General features: G+C 42.2%; 1 protein-coding gene across 1 annotated transcript in view; it reads right to left on the minus strand.

Moving 5' to 3' along the window:
- The window catches only part of gabrg1 (gamma-aminobutyric acid type A receptor subunit gamma1), a 152,539-nt gene that overhangs the window by 76,064 nt on the left and 52,578 nt on the right, over nt 1–23,897 (minus strand). Inside the window, exons 2-3 of the mRNA XM_033028027.1 lie at nt 10,213–10,361; nt 3,215–3,282 (exon numbers count right to left, since the gene is read on the minus strand). Coding sequence (XP_032883918.1) covers nt 3,215–3,282; nt 10,213–10,361 — 217 coding nt within the window. The remainder of the gene's footprint in view (nt 1–3,214; nt 3,283–10,212; nt 10,362–23,897) is intronic.

Below are 23,897 nucleotides of genomic sequence, written 5' to 3' on the forward strand. Positions count from 1 at the left end.
ATGACAGACAGCCCTGCTTGCGACTGCGGACATCCAGACCAGATCATCCCAAACATCGTGAATGACTGCCCACTGAGGCTTTTCCCTGGTGGCATCAAAGCCATCCACCCAACTACTGATGCTGTCCTGGCCAGGATGTCTACCCTTGACCTACAACTTTAGGCTGTGCACATCATACGCAAGAAGAAAAATACCCCAGTTACTCACCTGGGCCACCCTGACAGTACCTCCCTTATCCATGAGCTCAACCAACAAGTACAACACAGAAGCACCACCACCTCCAGATTCCCCCTCCATTGCATGCCATTTTGATAGGGAGATCTATTACCATTTCTTCATTGTTGCTGTTGTGGGGCGAAAATCCCGAAATGAAAGCGAGGTGCCAGGTGTTTCAGGAGGTACCTTTAATAATGTCCTTCTTGTCATCAGAGAAGTCCGCAAGAGGAAGATGGCACCCAAGCCTTTTATCCCTCTAGCTAAGGGCCGCCTCTGGACTCAACCATTCCCGTGCCGAGGGGTTTGATAGTTGTCATGGCCCGACCCTTGGGAGCCGCCACAGGACCCCCCAGAACCGGAGGCATGAAACACACCGGTGGGCGTACAACCCGGCCAGACCGCGTACGGAAGTCAGCCGACCGAGGGGCTGGCGGTTGTACAGGTGGAGGGACAAGTGGAGGGACGGGTTGAGGGACCGGCGGAAGGACAGGTGGATTGACAGGCAGAGGGATCCGTGAAGGGGGGGCGCCCTCGAGGCCGAGGTTGGGCAACCAGCACCGGCTGGTCAATGTCCAGATGTGCTGGCTTCAACCGGTAAATTGACACGGCCTCCGGCCGACCCCCCATGTCCAACACAAAGGTCATCTGTCCGTGCTCCTGCACCTGGAATGGGCCCTCGTACGGCCTCTGGAATGGTGTCCGGTGGGCATCACGGCGCAGGAAAACGTAGGGGCAGTCCCGGAGGGCTGATGGCATGTGCGGGCGAAATGTCTAATGGTGGGACATCGGGACGGGTGCGAGCCTGCCAACCTGCTCGCGAAGGCGCTTCAGAGTGGATGAGAGCGTTCCCTGCTGCCCCGACGCCGACGGCACAAACTCCCCGAGCACCATGAGTGGCGACCCGTAAACGAGCTCCGCTGAGGATGAGGCCAAGTCCTCTTTAGGAGCAGTCCGGATGCCCAGCATGACCCACGGCAACTCGTTCATCCAGTCCGGGTCGGAGAGTCGCGCCTTCAGCGCTGCCTTGAGCTGCCGGTGGAACCTCTCCACCAGGCCGTTAGCTTGCGGGTGATAGGCCGTGGTGTGGTGCAGCCGCACACCCAACAAGCGAGCCATGGCCGACCACAGCTCGGAGGTGAACTATGGCCCCCGGTCCGAGGGGATGTGCACCGGCACCCCAAAGTGAGCATTCCAGTGCGCGGACAACACACGAGCGCACGTAGCCGTTGACGTGTCGGCCAGTGGTATGGCATCCGGCCACCGCGTGAAGCGGTCCACCATCGTGAGGAGGTGGGTAATGCCCCGGGATGGCGGGAAAGGCCCCACAATGTCCACGTGGAGATGGTCGAAATGCCGGTGAGGTAGACCGAACTCCTGGAGGAGCGCCCGGACATGGCGCGCATCAAGACATCGACCAGCCAGTGCTGGTTGGCCAACCTCGGCCTCGAGGGCGCCCCCCTTCACGGCTCCCTCTGCCTGTTGAAACCAGATGTGCAGCCGGGCAGTCCAGAAGGTGGGTAACTTCACCGAAACCGCGTCGAGAGACAGGGCTGGGTCAGCCTTTGAGGTGGAAGGATGGGCGGTTGTCTCCATCATGACGATAATGCAGCGTCAGAGGTCACCAATGTGGGGCTAAAGTCCCGAAATGAAAGCGAGTAGCCAGGTGTTTCGGGAGGTACCTTTAATAATGTCCTTCTTGTCATCAGAGAAGTCCGCAAGAGGAAGATGGCACCCAAACCCTTGCCTATTATCCCTCTAGCTAAGGGATCAACCATTCCCGTGTCGAGGGGTTTGATAGTTGGGGTGGAACGACTCTTGGGAGCCGCCACACTGTGTCTAAATTGTGCAATCCACTCCCCAACATTATTGTGGGAGTATCTTTGTATCTTCACGAGAAGGACCACATCAAATCCTGAAGTTAGCTCACCACAATCTTATTGAGAACAATTAGGAAAGGGCAATAAATGCTGACCTTGTCAGCTCAGCCCACACCCCCCAAAAGGAGAATTAAAGCAAATTATCTACACTATTATTATAATCACAGAACAATGTACAGAAAATATTACTGTTTGTGAGCTTCAGAGAAGTGAATATAATTTTAGATACAAAGTGCTGGAGTAACTCAGTGGGTTAGGCAGCATCTCTGGTCCAAGTTTAGATGCTATTAGATTGACTAAATCAACGAAAATTCTCATCATCAATTTAGTTGATGTAATTAAGATGGAAAAGCTGAAGTTTGTAGTCGTTTGGTCATTGGAGATGGGCAAATCTAAAATGATTGATGCTTAAATATATATATTCTCCATCAAAGGGAATCTACCCAAGGGAAATCTCAAGCAGGAAGAATAACGATGGATGGAGTGCACTTCCAAAATTCAATCCAATAACCTTGTACATTTATATGAAATATGTTCCTTTTTAATGGATCATTCTGATTGATGATCAAAAGACTGAATTCTTATATGACTCATCAGAAATGTTTCAGTGCCTGCTTCAGGTTTAATTTGCAATACTTAAGGCCCATCAAATTCTGCAAGTCAATTGATGTTGTCTGACTCTGACGACTAACTAACAAATAAAAGCAAACCTACAGATAAAGTGACTTTTCTTCCTAAACTATGTTTTTTTCTGTGACTTTTCTTCCTAAACTATGTTTTTTTCTGTGACATTTTGGCCTGTAATATAATTGGGATACAACTGTTAAAAAAAAGACTTAATTGGTTGAAAAGACTGCCATTGGTAAATTCACTGTAAACCAGTGATAATGCATGCAATAATCTGCCAATTTCGTCCTTTCTAGTATCTGTTATGCAGGATATTATGGGAGCATTTCAGTCAGTAAATTTGAATTAATTTAGTGACCCAGTAAATTAATGAGCAAAACAAAAGTTATAGTTTAGCTCCTGGCACATCACTGACAACTGAATAACAAAGCTAATAAAAAGTAATATTGGTACACAGTCAACCATATACAACACACAGGGACTGATTGACTCACCATATTAATCGCATCAACTGGTCCAATGCTGTTCACGTAGATGTCACTTTCAATCATTGTTGGTCTCACTGTAAAATTACCACATTTCCATTGTAACCACGACAAAGTATAATTAAAAAAGCTTTTATCTACAGTATTTCTCGGTTTAGATATATAAATTCACATTTATCAAAAAAAATCTGTTGAAATTATGTAGTGTCAGTTGTGTGATTTTTTTTGTTATAACTTGGGAACAGGGAAAATGTGCTTTCTTTCAAATGGCAGTTCTTATTAGCACCTCCCTACCTGCTGCTCCTTACATTTATAGGCAAATATTTACTTACATCAATGCAGATGGCGTACATTTAGTTTAATACAATCTGTCGAGTAGTCAAAATATTGGCTAAAGCAATATTCTTTCGACCACCTTTACGAAAATATCAAAACTGTGAATATAATCATCCATGACAGTTAAACATAACCTATGAATGGGTGTTTACTTAATGACCACCCATCATCATACCGCAACTAAGGAAGTCATGCTCATGACAATTAGCAACATTGGTATTCAGGAACATGATCAGGCCAATTAGCTCTTCAAATCCCATCCATCACTCAATCCGATTTTGGTTACTATGTCATCAGTTCCATAATGGCACCATCCCCACATGCCTCCCAAAACTTTTATTTAACAAAACTATATTAATCTCAGATTTAGACAATTGCCCTGATTGGTTACCAGTAGGAAAAAACATTCCAAATTTGAGGAAATGTTTCACATGAATTTCTGATGAGCTTGGAAAGTCCCCTTCTTCCAGTAAATTTCCTTGCATTGCCAATGCAAAAATGTTTTCTCTTCCAATACCTTGATTATTCCCCTTAATACCATGAAAATTGATCAAATCATCCCACAGCATTCTAAATTGAAGGAGATACAATTGTCATTTATCCACTGCCAGCTGCCTTGTAGAAATAAAAAAGTGCTTAATATATTTTAATTTACTCTAATGTTTTTGAAGTATTTGTAGTATTTTTTATTACTTTGTAATCAGTTGCTTCAAAAGTAGGGTGCCTTGTGGCCAGGTTTTGAAAATTCTCTTATTACTATTCTGTACTGTGAACCTAACACAAATCACAATATCTTCTTCAATCTTCACTCACACACTGTGGATGTCTCACTGCCCCTCAGCAACATCATCTAAAACACAATGTTATTTTCCACAATGCCCTTCTCAACCTCAACACATGCCTTGACCGCCTCTAAGTTGCCTGGTTGCTTACCCGACATCCACTGGTGGATGGATAGAAATTATGTCTCATTATATATTGGAGGCTAAAGCCATTGGCTTCAGAAGATTCACCAAACTCTGCCTCCTGCCTTTCAGCATCACCTATCTCTCTGGAACGGTCTAAAATTAAATATATCTAAGAAGGATGTTAGTTTATTCCAAAGATAGACACAAAATGCTGGAGTAACTCAATGGGTGAGGTAGTATCTCTGGAGAATAAAATATGGTCTGAAAAAGGGTTCTGACACAAAACGTCCCCTATTCTTTTTCTCCAGAGATGCTGCCTGACCACCTGAATTACTCCAGCATGTTGTGTCTAAAAATAGAGCTAGATTCTGTATAATCTCACTACCCTTTTTAACCGGAGAGGAGCCACTGACCATATATCATCTCATCGTTAAGTTTGCCTCTATTCTGTACAGTGAACCTAACACAAATCACAATGTCTTCTTCAATCTTCACACACACTGTGGATGTCTCACTGCCCCCTCAGCAATGTTAGAATCTTCTAAACCTGGCCAACCCCATGAAACCCTGCCGAACACCACTCTGGCTTAGTCCATTTGCTCTTGACTGTGGAATCCCCCTTTTAACTTCTCAACTTGACTTCCCTTTTGTTAATCACCATCCGCTGAGAGGGTCAAGTGCCATAAATTGCTGCCCTGGTGTGGAAGGGAGGTGCTAATAATTGTTTTGGTCCAGCCAATTTCCTTCATATATTTTTTTAAATTATAAAGTGGCACCTAGGCCCAAACTAGGCATCAGGGGGGTAGATGAGGAGAAAGTGCTTGTGGCTACAGACTGTAGGTCTGGGCAAGGCCCAAATTGAAGCTGTTTAGAGTTTGTAGACATAGAGGAGTTTAGAGAGAAAGTCAAGAACATTTAAACAGGAGCCTGGAAAAAAATGACAGCACATAATGTCTATCAGGAGCATATGTTTGTTTTTGGGCATGGCATTTGTCTTTTTGATTTCAAAATTATATCAGATGTGGAACTGAACAGTCAGTTGTCAAGGGTGCTAATAAACCAATGCAGGAATGACAGATCAATATGCAAAGCTGATTGGACATTTTTCTGGTTCATACCTCAGCTCTATCTAAGTCTCATTTAATCAACTATTTCCGCGTAAGAGTTCAGCAGCAGGAAAATTGCACCAACTCTGGTATATAGAAGTGCCTTTAAGATCTGAGTGCACCATGTGGTATGACATTCAAGGCTCTGTTTACACCTGTCTCTGCTATTAGTTAGGAACTTGTTATTGTTAATAAATGAGGTTTTGTTGATTAGAAGGGTTTCAACCTGAACGTCACCCATTCCTTTTCTCCAGAGATGCTGCCTGACCCGCTGAGTTACTCCAGCATTTTGTTTCTATCGTTTGTTGACAGTTCTCACTCTGTAATTTGTCCTAAAAATCATGAAACCCAACAGAAGCAAAACTTACAGATATTACATTCGCAGCCAGCTTGAGAATGCACTACTCAAGGGAAGAGCAGGAGAGTAATTCAATTCTGATATAATGGAGACACAAGAAACTGCAGATGGAATTCTGAGCAAAAAACAAATTGCTGGAAGTAGTCAGTGGGATGGAAAGGACAGGAGATGTTTGGGTTGGGTCATCCTGACCTGAAACGTTGCCTGTCCAGCTCCTCCACAGATGCTGTTGCGTTCTCCAGCACTTTCTCCATATAATTAAGAATTGGGCTCATCTGAGTAAAGCAGTACAGAGGTAGGCAGTGAACATAGCAAATATGTTGGAGAACTTGAGAGAAACTGTGGGTTGGATCCTTCCACTGTGTTTTGGAACTAGTGAAAATGCTCCTGGAGGAGGAGACAAACGATATTGTCTAGGTCCCAAGGGAGGAAACAGACCAGAGACATCCAAGAAAAGGAAGGTGATATTGTTACCAATGGTGGAGCTGAACATGCAGAAGACCCAATAAGTCTACTAATGGTACAACATGTAGACAACATCCTATTCAAGCAGAAAGCAGAAAGTAAAAAAGATCAAAGGGATATTAAATATAACAAAATATCTTAATCCAGTACTGTCAGTGATTTATCCCCATAAGCAGGAACCAGAAGAGATGGTGGGTGAACAGAGTCTGGAGCAGAATCTGAGCCAGTTGTAGAGGCAGCAGAGACTAGTAATCAATGGTAAAGGCTGAGTCATGGCATTTGAAAAATCACAACATTGAAGGCTATGGACAAATACGGGATTCGTATTTAGGGATGATCACTGATCAACATGGTTTTGTTGGGCCAAAGGGCCTATTTCTATGTTGAATGGCTCAATTATTCCACAACAACAAAGAAACTACATTCAAACATGTTAAAAAAAAAACGAAGGCATTCTCTGAGAATAATAGGTTCTAAATGCTGATTATCTGGGTGTCTGGCAGCAAGGGGATAAGCCTATTGTGCTGCAGGAATCAACAGCTAAACCAGATGCTAGCTTGGGAAGAAAGTGTCAACTACAGATGCACTACAGGGGCCACTGTGAGGGCAACAATAAAACTACGAGAGTGTAACAAATTTGTTTTAATAGGGGAAAAATGTGTATGTAAGCGCAAGTAAATGTTCATGAACTGAATATTAGATAGTGTGGGTTTTGATGCTCTATTGTACCAGGCCCTGTCTTGGTTGAGAGTTTGGAGACACAAGAGACTGCAGATGCTGTAGTATGGAGCAAGAAACAAATTGTTGGAGGAGCTCAGTGGGTCAGGTAGTATCTATCGAGGGAGAGGGATGGTGGACATTTAGGCCAAGACCCTGCGAGGGACTGAGAGTGTAAATGGGAAATAGTCAGGATAAAGGGGCGGGAGGGTGAGGTGTGGCAGGATCAGGCAGGTGATAGATCAGAATAGACGAGGAAGAAGGTGATGAGTGAACAGATGGGGGAAGGGACGTGGAGTTGGGATGTGGCAGCAAATGGGGGATTGTAGAGACAGATAGGGAGAGAAAAACAGCAAAAATAAATAGCTTGCAAACAGTAAAACCTATATCAGTAAAATCTATGTGCTGTTCAAAGGAACCGTCAACATCAATAAGGGTTGGTTCTTGATTCACTTCCTTTGGCTGCAACTGTAGCAGCAGTTAGCCTTTGCTGGGCAGAAAAGCCAGTGGGAAGAGGTCCAAGGGGGACAATCCCTGTCAGACAGAAAATAAAATGGCCAACGACAGATGCAAAATGTTGGAGTAACTCAGCGGGTCAGGCAACATCTCTGGAGAAAATGGGTAGGTGACGTTTCTGGTGGGGATCCTCCCTCATACTTGCAGTCAGAAAAGGGCTATGTTGGTGAAGGACGAGGGAAGGAGGACTTTCAAGGAAAAACATTATCTGATAGTTTGGGAAGCACTCCTACCTATTGTACTGTAATCCTGTAGTTAAATCCTCTTGAAATAAAGTCCAACATGTTGATTGTAGAAACAATGAATTGCAGATTCTGTTTAACACAGAAAGTGCTGGAGTAACTCAGCAGGTTAGGCAGCATCTATGGTGAACTAGAGTGTGGTCCAAAGCTATTTTCTACATCACTGGAGACCCTTCAGACTATCTTTAATCAGACTTTACTGGACTTAGTAAATTCCCTTTATCATGTATCTCTACACTGTGGATGGCTCAATTGAAATGATGTATAGTCTTTCCGTTGACTGGTTAGCACACAACAGAAGCCTAGTAAACTAAACTGATTTAAAAAAAATAAATAAACCAAGAACATGGTAGGTGATATTTCAGGTCGAGATCCTTCCAAACATGGATAGATCCTGACCCAAAACTTCACCTACCCATGTTCTCCAGAGATGCTGCCTGACCTGCTGAGTTACTCCAGGACTTTGTGTCCAACATGTTGTTTGCCTTACAAATGCTTGCTGTACCTGCAATTTAACTTTCTCTGATTCATATACTAGAACACACGTTTATGGACACCAGCCCCTTTCAATCCTTCATCATTTGAAAAAAAGCACTCCTCAGTTATATTTTTTCCAACTTAAGCGGATAACCTCACATTTTTCCACACTATATAGCATTGGCCACAATGTCCTTACCCATTCGCCTAGTCTATTTATATCACCTAACGCCTCTCTGCATCTTCTTAGCAACCCTCAATGACACCCATCTTGTATATATAGCATATAGTCCCTCAAGCAAATCGTTGAAATAAATTGTGTTGAGGCACCTCATTAGTTATGCCCTCTCCTACCGAAAATGACCCATTAATTTCAACTGTTTTTTTAAAATCTTTAATCAGTCCTCAGACCCTGCCAATATATTGCATATATTATGCTCTAATTTATTTAATCACTTCCTTTGAAGCACCTTATCAAAGATCTCCTGAATGCCAAGTATATCACACCCACTGACTCCTCATTATCTATTCTGCTAATTAACTTTAAAAAAAACTAATGGATTCGTCAAACATGACATTCATTTCATAAGTCCATATTCACTCTGTTGAATCCCATTATTATTTTCTAAATCCCCTCTTACCACTTTCTAAAATGGTTCCAGTATTTCCCTTGTTACTGGCGTCATTAACTGATCAGCAGTTCTCCATTTTTCCCTTCCCTCTTCCTAAAATTAGTGCAATCCTGGAATACTACAATCAGCACATCATTTATCTCCATGGGCTCTTTCTTAAAAACTTGGTGATCATTAAGTTTTCAATCATTTTTATTGCTGTACAATATGGAAAGATATGAGCTTATCTGCTTGAGAACATTGATCATCAGGTCCCAGGGATGTAGTTACTTTCAGTTCCATTCAATACTTCCGTTTCTAATAATTGTTATTACTTTCCTCAAACTTAAAATTTAGTTTCTCTATTTCAGGCTCTGCCCAGTGTGTGAACTATTTCCAATATTTTTCTATTCACTTCATAATTTGAAAAAAAATATGGGGCAGCACGGTGGTGCAGCTGATAGAACCACTGCCTCACAGCACCAGAGACCCAGGTTCGATCCTGATCTCAGGTGCTGTCTGCGTGGAGTTTGCTTGCTCTCCCTGTGACCAGATGTGATTCCTCAGGAAGCTGTAGTTTCCTCCCATATCATACAGACGTGCAGGTTTGTAGGTTAATTGGTCTCTATAAATTATGCCTGGTGTGTAGGGTGTGGATGCAACAGTCAGATAACAGAACTAGTGTGAACAGGTGATCAATGATCGGTGTGGACTGGGTGGGCCGAAGGGCCTGCTTCCATGTTGTTCCTTTCAATTAAATTGTCAACAAATTTTGTTTTTGTATAGAATGTTTTGCTCCGCCTTCACTTTAATCCTTTGTCTTTCCAAAATAAAAAAACAATGTTATTCAAATTAATAAATTTACATTTTTAAATTTATTTTAAAGTTGATGCTCTATCGAACTCCCAAATAAATTATGTGCACTGACAAATTAGTTTAGTTTAGTTTAAAGACAGCATGGAAGTCCACACCAGTGCTCACCCACACACTAGTTCTATCCTATATACTTGGGACAGAAACCAATTAACCTACAAAACTGCATGTCTTTGGAATCTGGGAGGAAACCTAAGCACTCAGTGAAATCCTACAGTCTCAGAGAGTACGTACAAACTCTGTACAGTCAGCATCTGAGTCAGAATCGAACCCAGGCCACTGGCATTGTCAGGCAGCAACTCTAATGTGGCGCCATTGTGCCACCCACTGTCCGGCAACTAATACATTACCTTTATTAGTTTGTGAAAAATACAATCAATTGTGTAAAAAAAACTTACCTCCAATATCTGGTCTAAGTTTGTTGTCATATCCTTTCAGTAAGTTATTCAGAATATTGGTCACATCACTCTCATGGATTCTTGGTGCCAGGACCCACGTTCTATTTAACATTGTGTCCTCATAATCTTCCTCATCTACTTTGTTTGCACTAAACAAACAGATAGTACATCATAAATAAGAAGCAGTATAAGAAAACATACAAAATAACTAAAGCAGCATATTACAATGATCTTGCTATCATTATTTACCAATAGGAAACTCAAAGCCCTTATATGTCAAAATCTATCATGTCCCAGTAAGAACTGGACAGCAAACTAATGAAAGTATTTTATTCATAAAGAACCTTTGAAAAAATTGAATCGTAGAATAATGCAGCAGGTCATTCTGAGCATTGTACCAGTGTTACCTGTTTTGAAAGCATTGTCCAATTAGAGCCACTTTTCTCCTCTCCTGCTCTTGAAAGCTGCTCTTGAAAGAGTTGTAAACAGGACTTCCAGATCTCCCTGCTTGAGCATCATTTCTTCGGTTCACAAAATAGTACCATTTGGACTGTACTACCACTCTGTGATGTCTCTCTCCACAGTTACACTGTGCACTTTTTTTGCATTAAATTGTATCAGTCATTTGTCTGTCTTATCACTAGTTTGTCTGTGGCCTTCGGAAGTCTGTTACTATCTTGTTTGTCATTAATAATGTTGCCATGCTTTGCCTCAATTTTCTTATCTATGTTTTTGTTCTAGTTCTTGTAGCAAGTGTTTATGTTAATTGCTATTATAATTCATACATAACAAGAAAAGGCATAGGCCGAACAGTAATCCCAAGGGAATCACACTGCAGTATATACTTCCTAGTAAGAGATGTTCTGGTGTTTGTTGTACCAATAGTCCATTCAGAAATTTCAAAGAGGAGGAGTAGCAGTAAATGAAAGAGAAAGATGAAGGTATACTGCAAGTATACCACCAGGGTGTGTGAATACGTATATTTAGTTTTGTTTTGCTTTCTCGTATAGAGATACAGAAAGGTAACAGACCCTTCCCCCCACCAAGTCCACACTGACCATGACCATCCATTCACACTAGTTCTACCTTATCCCACTTTTGCATCCCCTTCCTACAACTTAGGGGAAATTTACAGAAGCAATTAACCTACAAACCTGTACGTCTTTGGGAAGTCTTTACGGAGGAAACCCATGCAATCACAGGGGAAACATGCAAACTCCACATCGATAGCACCGAAGGTCAAAATCGAACACAAGTGTCTGGTGCTGTGAGGCTGCTGTACTATTTTATTTTGTACAATAATCCAGAGGCCTTTTTGTACCTCTGGATTTGCACCTCAGTATCTGATTGCTAATGCTCTATCAACATTGTAACCTAAATAAAACACATCACTGCATTGGTACTCTTTCCATTTGTACTTGTATAGCTTGATATGCCCTTACTTATTCTTAGCATTATTACTGCCCTTTGTTATTTGTGTAATAATCATAAAATGAAGGTAACTATTTCCAAACATTAGAAGATTAGAATAGTTAAATGGTTTGTTTCCTATCATTGTGTGCCCCAAATCTACAGCTTTGTGATAGCAGCATGCAGCTTTTTATCCTCAGCGGATGTGGATGGCATTGAGGTGAATATGTGTATCATGGTGCAATATTCTATACACTGCACCATTTCTGTAGCTATCTTTAAAGTTTGTTGAATATTTCCTCGATGCTCTGCTGCTTTTCTACTCCTTTAGCCTCAGTGTCTTTCACCCACTGCAGCAATACATTGTGCTGCTGACAAGAAGCTTAATCTGTTCTGTCACAGCACTTGCACAAAGATACACACTACCACATCACCAGCCATGTTGTGAGAGGCAAGCACTTGTTTAGAACGGCCCACAGGCTTTTGATCTAGGGTGAGCAATGAACTATTAATTAGATGCTCTCTGAATCGCCCATTATGTTTTGACTGAATTCATGCTGTAAATTTAATAAAACTGCAAGAACTTATACCACAAATTCTTTATTTAGCGATAAACCAAAATAGGAATGGGAGAATGTCATTGCCACTATCATTTACCTGTGTAGCTTAAGTAAATGACAACTTGCAAGTGAAGACTTTTGAATGCATGGTTTTGAGATCTCCCTATTCCCAAATTTAGCAAAGAAAATGAAATGAATGGCAGAGGTGCCTGAAGTGTTTTTTTACTTCTATATTGCCCTTGTTATGACGTTAAACATTCCGTTAACTGATCCTTTACTTCATTTGTTTCTTCATCCTGTCCCGCTTTTCCCTCCCTTCACTGTCCTGCTGTAAAAATATTGATCTTAGTTTTGAGTATAATCCAATCCTTCAAAGATATCTGTATCCAAAAGAGTTATAATTTGAGTGAAGAAGTTTCCCTTCTATTCATTCCTAAATGTCTGACTTTTATCCTGAGACTTTGACCTCGGATCTTAAACTTTCTAAATGACCTTCAATTCCTACCCTACTAATTCATCTCAGAATCAAATGTTTTCATGGAGATCATCCTTTATTTTTTATGAATTGAAGGCAATCTTGTAAATCTTTCCTCAATTAGAACGATCCCTCAACATTGCAGTATTGTAAATCTATATTATATTTCTTGCAGGGAATACCCATGGTTAGGTATAGACATCAAAACAGGAATAAATACTTGAATTATGATCTCAGCAAAGCACAGCATAATTGAAATAAGACTTCTTTATCCTAGCACAGTAATCATCTTGCAATAAATGTCCATGCTCCATTTGTCTTCCAACTTAACTGCCGTATCCGCATTAACATTCTATATTTTCTGAAACAACATACCAAAGGTCCCACTATAAACCGATTAATTAGTTTCTCACCATTTAAAATGTATTCTGCCTTTTTCTTAATTTCATCAAAGTGAAATACTTCAGCTTCACTGAAATTTGTCTCCATCTGCTACTTTCCTCCTTGTTATACCCTTTTGTAGATATTTAGAGTCCTGTTCAGTGTTTACTTTCCCACGTAGCTCAGTAATATCAGCCAACATGGAAATGGTACACACTGATCTTTCTCTTGTTATTAATTTGGACCACAAATAGTCGAGACACCTTAGTGATGCATCTGACACTTATCACCAACAACCCTTAACTAATCGATTCATGATAATACATCACCTCCTTATGAGCCCCTTTTTGTATGAAACATGTTCATATGCTATTGATATGATGCGACCATAAGTTCATCCTTCTTAACTTGCTAGTTAAGTGGGCACTTTAGCGTCCCCTTTCCCTGTCTATTGGGATATGGGGAGAAGGCAGGAATGGGGTACTGATTGGGGATGATCAGCCATGATCACATTGAATGGCGGTGCTGGCTCGAAGGGTTGAATGGCCTACTCCTGCACCTATTGCCTATTGTCTATAAAACAATTTTGTCTCTGTCAGATCATATTATAATGTTTATATAATGTTCCTCCTACCATGCCATTGTTGCCGATATCCAAGTAAAGTTTGCATTTAGTTGGAACTATCCAGAAAAACAGAAATCTTGAAGCCTCTCACAATGGCACCCTGCACGTCATCTATAAAACAATGCTATCAGGGTGGTGTGGCTATATGCCCACAAAGTTGGGCAGGACTAGTGTTTTTACACAGAGGGTGGAAAGCATTGATATTGAAGCAGATGTGTTAATGTAATTTTAAAATACTTTTTAGATAGCCATAGGGATATGCATTGAAATAAGGGAATAATAATAATAAGGGAGATAAGTGATGGTCTTGGCATCATGTTTGGCACATGTTTGTGTTTTACTGTTCTATGTTCTATGTTCCAAGAGCTGGATTTTTCACTAACGCATGATCCAACAAATAGCAGCAAATTGCTGACCATGCCTTGGAACTTCTGAGCTTCTGTTGAAATCAGAAAATTGCTCACAGGAACTTGTAGAAATATCAGCGATTATGCAGGAACATTTTGACATTTCTCTGCAAAATCTAGACATACATCCCTATTAATTAATCAGGTTACCAATTATCTGTCTTCTTTCTTAAATATTACTGGTACAGTTGCTATATTCCAATTTTCCTGATCTAATGTAAAATTCAGGGATTCTTGGAGCATTAATAGGAACCCTTTTGAAACACAGCCTATCCCTGGAGCATTAGGATGTTTGCTGTCAGATCCAGCAGATTTGGGGATTTTAATCCTTAATTTTTCCAATTCTCCCTCTTTATTAACATTAACAACTTTAAGTTCCACCCTGTCATTATGTCTTTGATTTCCTCGTTTTCTATTACATTTGTCTGCTACAATTGAAGGAGATGCCATAAATGTATGTATTGTCCCAGCCATTTCTTTATTTTTCATTTCAAATTTTCTAGCTTCTGCTTTTAAAGGACCTAACATTAATTTTGCTGTTCTTATTTTATTTTGTATATTTGTAGTTGTCACATTTCTTTTAAGTTTCTTGTCAATTTATTCCATTCCAGTTGCCCGCTAATTGATGTTGGTTTCTAAAACATTCCTGTTCAGGCTCACTAGTCTTCTCAGCGACATTATAAAACTATTATTTTAATTCAACGAGATTGCTCACACTTGTAGTCACAGGTTATTTCTAAATTATATCTCAACTGTCCCATGGCTAGCCATTTTTATCTATTTATCTATTCCTGTTTGCTTCTGAACAGATTATGAGCCAACCACATTTGAGTTAGGAATCACACATGGGTCAGATTTCACAGTTGTGAAGTAAACTGTGCTATCAATGAATATCCAGCAGTTTTGTGGTCCATGTCACCTGACACTGATTTATTTAACTACTTGAATTGTCCCAGCCAACATGGTGGGATTCAATAAAATTCTTACTTGCAGAAGCACAACAGATATGTAAACATGATACTCTATAAAACCATAATAAACAACAAAAAGGTTTGTACATGTATGTGTGTGTGTGTGTATATATACTGTATATATAGGTGCGTATGTATATACAAACCTTTCTGTATATTAATATATATATATGTGGAGGGAGAGGGGGGGAGGGAGAGGGAGAAGGAGAAGGAGAAGGAGAAGGAGAGGGAGAGGGAGAGGGAGAGGAGAGGGAGAGGGAGAGGGAGAGGGAGAGGGAGAGGGAGAGGGAGAGGGAGAGGGAGAGGGAGAGGGAGAGGGAGAGGGAGAGGGAGAGGGAGAGGGAGAGGGAGAGGGAGAGGGAGAGGGAGAGGGAGAGGGAGAGGGAGAGGGAGAGGGAGAGGGAGAGGGAGGGAGAGGGAGAGACCTCTTCGTTCCAGCACGTTTAAGTTACAGAAGCAGGCCCTGATGCATCCAGTCAATATGCTCTCTGCTGTACAAAAGAGTATTCATTGACATATCAAATCTCCTCAATCTCTCCACTACTGTCCTGTTGATGAAGACATGTTTGTGTACAAAGATAGGTTTGTGGATCCTTGACCTTCAGTTCCTTGGCTTTACTGGCGTTGAGAGCAAAGTCTCTGAATCAATTAAATATCTTTGGTTACTGGTGCAATAACTAACTACAGTGTCCATATGGCACAGTGGATTCATGAATTTATTTAGAATAGCGTAGGTTTTTTAATTAGTTTTGCTTCCCTTGGCTACATTCTGTATGGTGTTTGCATGGTTTTATAATAACATAGTGATCAGAACTGTGCACACAACTCCTGTTCAGACACTACCTGGGCATTGAGTTAATTCAGAATCGCTTACCGGGTTTCTGAAGCAAGTGAAGCATGCACAAGTCATCTCTCCTATAATACTTGTGGAAGCTGATGGTGATACTATATGAGCTGTGGTCTGCTGGCTGATCTTGACTATGGATCATTTAATGTGTTGCACCACATGAGAAAATAAATGACTGGATGCTCTGAGTATTTGTGACAATTTAACCATGGGAATATAGAACATGCAGCCTACTTTGCAATGCTACAGTTATCCTGTGGGCAATGGTGAGATTATCATTCATGGCAGAAAGCACTTCCAAAAAAAAACCCAGCTCATAAATGCCAGCCATGTATCTACGTCTTCATTAACTATTCCCACTTTCAGTCAATTCTTTTCCTCACAGATTAGTATGTATGTGCACTCATGCATGCAGTCAGTCGTCTGGCACGTATTTTATTCATTATCAGGCTCTCCTTGCAAGAATAAACTTCTGAGACATTTCTGTACTTGTCTATTTAATGAACGGCCTTTGGCAGCACAGTGCTGGGGATTGGGATGTTAGGCTTCAATCCACTTGGCTCAGGAGGCCTCATTTGATGGAGAAACATAATTCTAGAAGTTTGTTGCAATGTAATCTGCATTCAATGGATTCAGTAGACTTGCAGAATGAGAGCCATTGAATCATATAGCACAAAAACAGGTTGTTAGGCCCAACTCATTCATGCCAACCAAGATGCCTCATCTGAACTAGTCCCATTTGCCTGTTTTTGGCCCATTTCCTTCCAAAGCTATCCTATTCATGTACCTTTCCAAGTGCATTTTAAATGCTGTTATAGTGCCTGCCGCATCCACCTCCCCTGGCCACTCATTCCACATACCCACCACCCTCTGAGTGAAATAGAAACATAGAAAATAGGTGCAGGAGGCGGCCATTTGACCCTTCAATCCAGCACCGTCATTCATTGTGATCATGGATGATCATCCACAATCAGTAACCCGTGCCTGCCTTCTCCCCATACCCCTTAATTCCGCTAGCCCCAAGAGGTCTATCTTTTAAATGCATCCAGTGAATTGGCCTCTACTGCCTTCTGTGGCAGAGAATTACACAAATTCACAACTCTCTGGGTGAAAAAGTTTTTTCTTATCTCAGTTTTAAATGGCTTCCCCTTTATTCTTAGACTGTGTCACCTGGTTCTGGACTCCCCCAAAATTGGGAAACATTTTCCTGCATTTAGGTTGTCCAGTCCTTTTATAATTTTATATGTTTCTATAAGATCCCCTCTTATCTGTAAATTCCAGTGAATACAAGCACAGTCTTTCCAATCTTTCCTCATATGACAGTCCCACCATCCCGGGGATGGTTTATCTCGTGAACCTACGCTGCACTGCTTCAATAGCAAGGATGTCCTTCCTCAAATTAGGAGACCAAAACTGCACACAATACTCCAGATGTGGTCTCACTAGGGCCCTGTACAACTGCAGAGGACCTCTTTACTCCTATACTCAAATCCTCTCGTTATGAAGGCCAACATGCCATGTAGTGATCTATAATCGTGACTTGTATTTTAGTATTTTTATGCAGTTGTTAAAGTGCAGTAAACCTTTCATTCATACAGAAGAAATGAGCCACATTGGGTATTCCAGTTTTTTTTGCCTGCTGTACCTGAATGTTTACTTTCAGTGACTGATGTACAAGGACACCCAGGTCTCGTTGCACTTCCCTTTTCCTAATCTGACACCATTCAGATGATAATCTGCCTTCTTGTTCTTGCCGCCAAAGTGGATAACTTCACATTTATCTACATTATACTGCATCTGCCATGCATCTGCCTACACTCACCCTGCAACCTCCCAGCACCCTCTTTGCAGTTCACACTGCCACACAGCTTTGTGCTATCTGCAAATTTACAGTGTTACTTTTAATCCCATCAGCTAAATCAGTAATATGGGGTTGGACAAGCTAGATGCAGGAAGATTGTTTCCGATGTTGGGGAAGTCCAGAACAAGGGGTCACAGTTTAAGGATAAGGGGGAAATCTTTTAGGACCGAGATGATGAAAACATTTTTCACACAGAGAGTGGTGAATCTCTGGAATTCTCTGCCACAGAAGGTAGTTGAGGCCAGTTCGTTGGCTATAGTTAAGAGGGAGTTAGATGTGGCCCTTGTGGCTAAAGGGATCAGGGGGTATGGAGAGAAGGCAGGTACAGGATACTGAGTTGGATGATCAGCCATGATCATATTGAATAGCGGTGCAGGCTCGAAGGGCCGAATGGCCTACTCCTGCACCTATTTTCTATGTTTCTATGTTTCTATGTTTCTATGTAATAGTTGCGGGCCCAGCACCAAGCCTTGCGGCACTCCACTCGCCACTGCCTGCCATTCTGACAGGGACCCGTTTATTTCTACTCTTTGTTTCCTGTCTGCCAACCAATTCTCTATCCATGTCAATACCCTACCCCCAATACCATGTGCTCTAATTTTGTCCACTAATCTCCTGTGTGGAACCTTATCAAAAGCTTTCTGAAAGTCCAGATACACTACATTCACTGGCTCTCCTTCATCCATTTTACTTGTCACATCCTCAAAAAATTCCAGAAGATTAGTCAAGCAGGATTTCCCCAGGATTTCCTCTGGTTCTAGATACCCCAATTCTGCATGGAACTGATTGAAACTGACCAGAACCTGGAATCCCTGCAGTTTGTCATCCAAATCTTGATTCATTGAACATTTCTGAAGAACAGATGAAACTCAAAACCTGTGGTTGCTGGAAAACTAGAATAATAACAGAACATTCTCAAAACACTCAGCAAGTCCGGCAACATCTGTGGAAAAAGAAAGAGAATGAACAATTCTAGTCAAAGATCCTCCATCATTCCATGCCTCAAATTCAGGAGGTTTTTCCAACACGACCGACTGAATCTTGGTTACAGACCAGCAGGAAAACCATTTCTGTGCTTATGGGAGGAGAATAGAGAATTTCAGCCTGTTACATTTAAAGTTAATTTGTGGTGTTGTTAACTTTTTTGAAGTGAACAAGGGAAGCCCTTTTGCCCATTAAGCCCTGGGCTCAGATGTGCTGAGGGGAGATTGGGAATATCGGGCCTGGGGTGTTAGGGAGGGCACAGGAACCCAAGGCCCACTGTGTGTGCTGATGAGACTGTGGAGACTGTGTGTGCTGATGAGAGTGTGGTGATCCTGGGCCCAATGTACTGATGGAGTGTGGGAACCCAGGGCCCAGTATGCTGACGCACACAGGTCAACCTGAGGAGCACCTTCAGCAACAGACTGGTTCCACCAAGATGCAGTACAGAACACCACAGGAGATCCTTTTTCCCTGGGGCTACCAAACTGTATAACTCCTCCCCCTTCCGGCATCTGTCGTAGGGTTGACTGACTCCCCTTCCCCTTCCCAATCTTTGCACATCCCCAATCCTTTCCACTCGTCACTTTAATTTCATGTTTCATGTATCTTGTATTGTATGACTGTTGACAGATCAATATCAATAGTTATCATACCGTATCATATACTGATGGAGTGTGTCGACCTGGGCCCAGTGTGCTGATGGGTGTGCGGGAACCCTGGCCACAATATATTTCATAACAGAGCTCCAGGATATTGAGGTGCAGACAGGGATCAGCACCCTGCAAGCCAGATGCCCAACCATCGGAATTTTCATACAACCAGACAGCAGATTGTTAGAGGTTTACTGCAATGCCATTCGATCTCAGAACAGAGATGAGGGTAATTTTACATTCAGCTTCATAGGCTGACCATCTTCAACAAGTGACTGAGATTAAAATGAAGCTCACAATTCATGTATATAGCATCCTCTATCCATGACACAAGGGACAGCAGAAGCTAGTTTACAAAAAAAAAGATACCCAATGCTGGAGTAACTCAACGGGTCAGGCAATATTCCGGTAAGACACAGATAGGTGTTATTTTGGGTTGGGACCATTCTTCAGACCTGAAACGACACCTATCTCAGTCCTCCAGAGATGCTGCCTGCTCCTCTGGCACATTGTCTTTTTTATCCTCTACATTCATGCTTGTCTGGAAGATTAAACGATGGAAAAAGTAATTGTTTGGTTAAAATGTAACTAAAGAAATTATTTAAAAAAACACTAATACTGCAGGCTTCAGCTGTAGCAGAACCACCAAGATAGCAACAGAAGTGTGTTGGAAGGAACTGCGGATACTTGTTTATACTGAAGCGAGACACAAAATGCTGCAGTAACTCAGCGCAACATCTCTGGAGAAAAGGAATATGTGACCCTTCTTCAGACTGATTGAAGGGGGGGGGGGGGGGGGAGAAGAAAGCTGCAAAAGGGGAGAGGCAGGACAAAGGTTGGCTTGTCAGCACAGGCAAGCAGGATTTTTTGACAGCAACAAATGTGGTTGTGAAGGACCTCAAAGGGACAGAAGCATCCTGAGGATAGATGAGCCCAAAGCCTTCTATCATTGTCCATTTGGAGAGAGAGAGAGAGAGGAGGTTACTTCAAGGCACTCCAACCCATTGATGGAATCCCAGGACCTTTAATGCAGTTTCTGAAGCACAAACTACATGCTTCCATGTTGAGGTGGGCAGAAGGGAAAATGGATACAGGCATGAGCATCACAAGCTGTGCCATTATTTGTAAGTGAAAAGGGAAAGGGGGTGGGGAAGAATCCAGGAACCACATCCCTCACTGCTTGAACCTTCTCACCTTCACTGTCATCATCATGCTGCTTTAAAGAACTTGGCTCCAAACTTCAAATCCCAGAATGAGTGATGGCAAATCATGATTAACAGGTACAGATTTACACTCACACAAATTAACATTGAAATGAGATCAATTCATGAGGTTGTCATGCACTTTGTGCAAGAAGAGCTTCCAAGCACTTATTTCTGGCGACGGGGAATAACACGCCAGCTGAATCTCAGTGGGCTGTGAATGCTTCCACCCAACCTGGTTCTCCTATTCCCCAGCTATTTGATTAGTCGATGCAGTACCATCACCAAAATACCAGAGCTGTAGATGTTAACTTTCAAGCTCCCCGTTTAATATCTCCAGATTAACAAATGCCTGAACTTAATTTCAGATGGAAAGGTCACTTTATGATTATCAAGTAACAACTAGTCACCTCTGATACACACAGCGGCTGCATCATGATCAAAATTCTCAACCATGCCAGTGCAACGTGCCTCTGAGAGCACTACAGCAAAGAGCCTTCATAAAGCTGGCAGCGATAACCATTTGAAACAATTAGGCACTGCTGGATTGCTGTTACATGATCCTGTTGCAAGCCCACAATGACCTTCTTTTACACCTGTATAATTACTGCACCAAATGTACAATCTACAATTACTGCAGTTTTTTCTGAGTACTGAGTAAGTCGAATGAATCTTTTTAGAAATAATTTGGTTTAGAGAATTTCTCTGTGTATTCCTTGATATTACATATTACATCAGAAAAACAGGGGATATCTGTGCTGTAGCTGCTGACCTTACTCAGATAAACATATTCAAGGCGCAGTGGGAGCTGGTGTCCTTATGTGATGTATACAATCTGTATCTTCCCATTTGCTCTGCCTATTAGACCTATGTTTGACTTGATTGTATTTATGCATAATATTATTTGATGGATTATCTGGCGGTGTTTTTAAGAAGCGTGGTACAGTGGCGCAGTGGGCGGCACCGGTGCACAACAATAGAGTTGCAGCCTTGCAACAGATCGACCCTGGTTCGACCCTGACTATAGGTTCGCCCTGGGAATCGCTGGTTGGCATGACCTTGGTGGGCCAAAGAGCATGTTTCTATGCCATATCTCATAAATTCATGCTCATATGTTCTAGGAGAAGAATTAGGCCATTCAGCCCATCAAGTCTGCTTCGCCATTCAATCATGGCTGGTCTACCTTTCCCTCTCAACTCCATTCTCCTGCTTTTGCCCCATAACCCCTGACACCCTTACTAACCTCTAAACTTTTTAGTCAGGTGTATAAACTAATCTGGTCTGATTGGATAGCATGCATGACAAAACTTTCGCCTGTGCCTCAGTAAACATGACAATAATAAGCTTAAACCTAAACTAAAATCTAAATGAATTCTGAGCATGATTTTAGCACAAGGTGCATGTTGGGCTGAGCAGTGCATGCCTCCTGAGGAGTGCGAAACCGGAACTTCATTTACATGAAGCCAGAGCCCCCGCAAGCTGGAGCCCTCGCGCCGTGAGTCGACGGAGCCCACGGCTGGGGCCTGTGTTGGGGCTACGTAGGCATCCGGAGAGGACCCGGCAGCTATACTAGAGAGGTCGGTGTGGAGGGCATCAACCGACAGACGAGGACGGACAACGTGGAGTGAGGACGTCGCTGCCGAGGGAAGGAACAATGGAGGACCCGGGGTGGGGGGAAGACCATGAGGGAGAGGAGGGGGGGTGGGGGTGGGGGAGAACCAAGGGGGACCTGGCGTGAATACTGTGTACACTTCATAACTTTGTCAGCACCCTTATGTGGTGACTATTTGCTTACCTTGGGTAGACAAACAAAGAATTTCACTGTGACAATAAAGTATTCATTCATTCATTCATTCATTCATTCATTCATTCATTCATTCATTCATTCATGCAGCAACTGTTTCCCATCTAGAGCCAGTGGGAATTATGTCAAGAATGGCGAGCAGTTGTCAAATTAGCTGGGATGTCAGGTGCTGTTAGTGCCAGACAGAAATAGTTGCAGACATCTCGGTGAAGGATGGTGAGAAGAACTCAAATAAATCTGTATGCGTGGAATGAAGTTATAGAGCAGGGGAGTCACGACACATCCTTTCAGAGCCAGGAAAAGCCGCAGAGATAATGCAGGAATATAAGCAACCTGTGCACTGGTCAGACCTATCGCCAGCTTTTAATGGCAAGCACCAGCTAGTGAAGACTCCAATTAAAATATGGTATGAATCCAACAATATCAACGGAGCAGCTAAAATTAGAGATTTTCTAATGTAGGTGACCATCTTATTCATGAATACACACAGCCTAAGATAGAGATATATAGGGATGTAATCTTCCAGTGTGTAGGAAGGAACTGCAGATGCTGGTTTACACAAAATGCTGCAGTAACTCAGCAGATCAGGCAGCATCTCTGGAGAAAAGGAATAGGTAATGTTTTGGGTGAGAAACCTTCAGACTGGAGAAGAAAGCTTCCAGTCTGAAGAAGGGTTCTGACGCGAAACATCACTAATTCCTTCTCTCGAGAGATGCTGCTAAACCCATTGAGGTACTCCAGCATTTTGTGTCCATCTTGTTAATGTAATCTTCATTCTTGATTCCCAACTCTATCTCCTAGCCAAAATGGCCACATTGAGAAGTGAGCTAAAAATCCCCCAGCCTTTTCCTTTCCCAACTCCCATTCCTCCCCCGCCAGCCAGCTTGCTCACCTTTACGCTTTTCCCTGGCCCAGGCAGAGATGGTGGCACTAAAGATGGAAACAGGATGGACAAGCTGCTGCTTTGTCTGTGCCACGTTCTATAAGTAGACTCTGTGAATTGGGGATACCCATCTGGATGTAGGTGGGGAGTGGAGCATGGAGGTTGGAGAGTAGCCTCGCCATTTAATTCCCACAAATCTCACGATTTAATGAAAGAAAATTCAGAACCATTTGATCACTTGAATCCAATAAAATAAATTGCTTTTTTCACCAGCTGAGTGAAAACAAATAATTTGAAATTCCACTCATGACTCTTTGTCAAACTTATTCATTAACAATTGGTCAACCTTTCTAATATGACAATGGTTAATTACAAAAGCACAATGATGTAGCCTCACAGCTCCAATGTTCTGTGTTCAACCCTGACCTCAGGCGTTATTGTGTCTGAACATTCTTCCTGTGGCTGCATGGATTTTCCCCGGGTGCTCCTATTTTCACCCACAGATATGTGGTAGGCTAATGGGCAACCATAACATTTCCTAAGTTTAGTACAAGAATCTTGGGAGGTTTAGAGAATTGCAAGGGGAATATGTTATAGGGGAAAATTTGCAGAGAATGGGGTTATG

The sequence above is a fragment of the Amblyraja radiata genome, chromosome 1 (genome assembly GCF_010909765.2).
Source record: "Amblyraja radiata isolate CabotCenter1 chromosome 1, sAmbRad1.1.pri, whole genome shotgun sequence".
NCBI lineage: Eukaryota > Metazoa > Chordata > Chondrichthyes > Rajiformes > Rajidae > Amblyraja > Amblyraja radiata.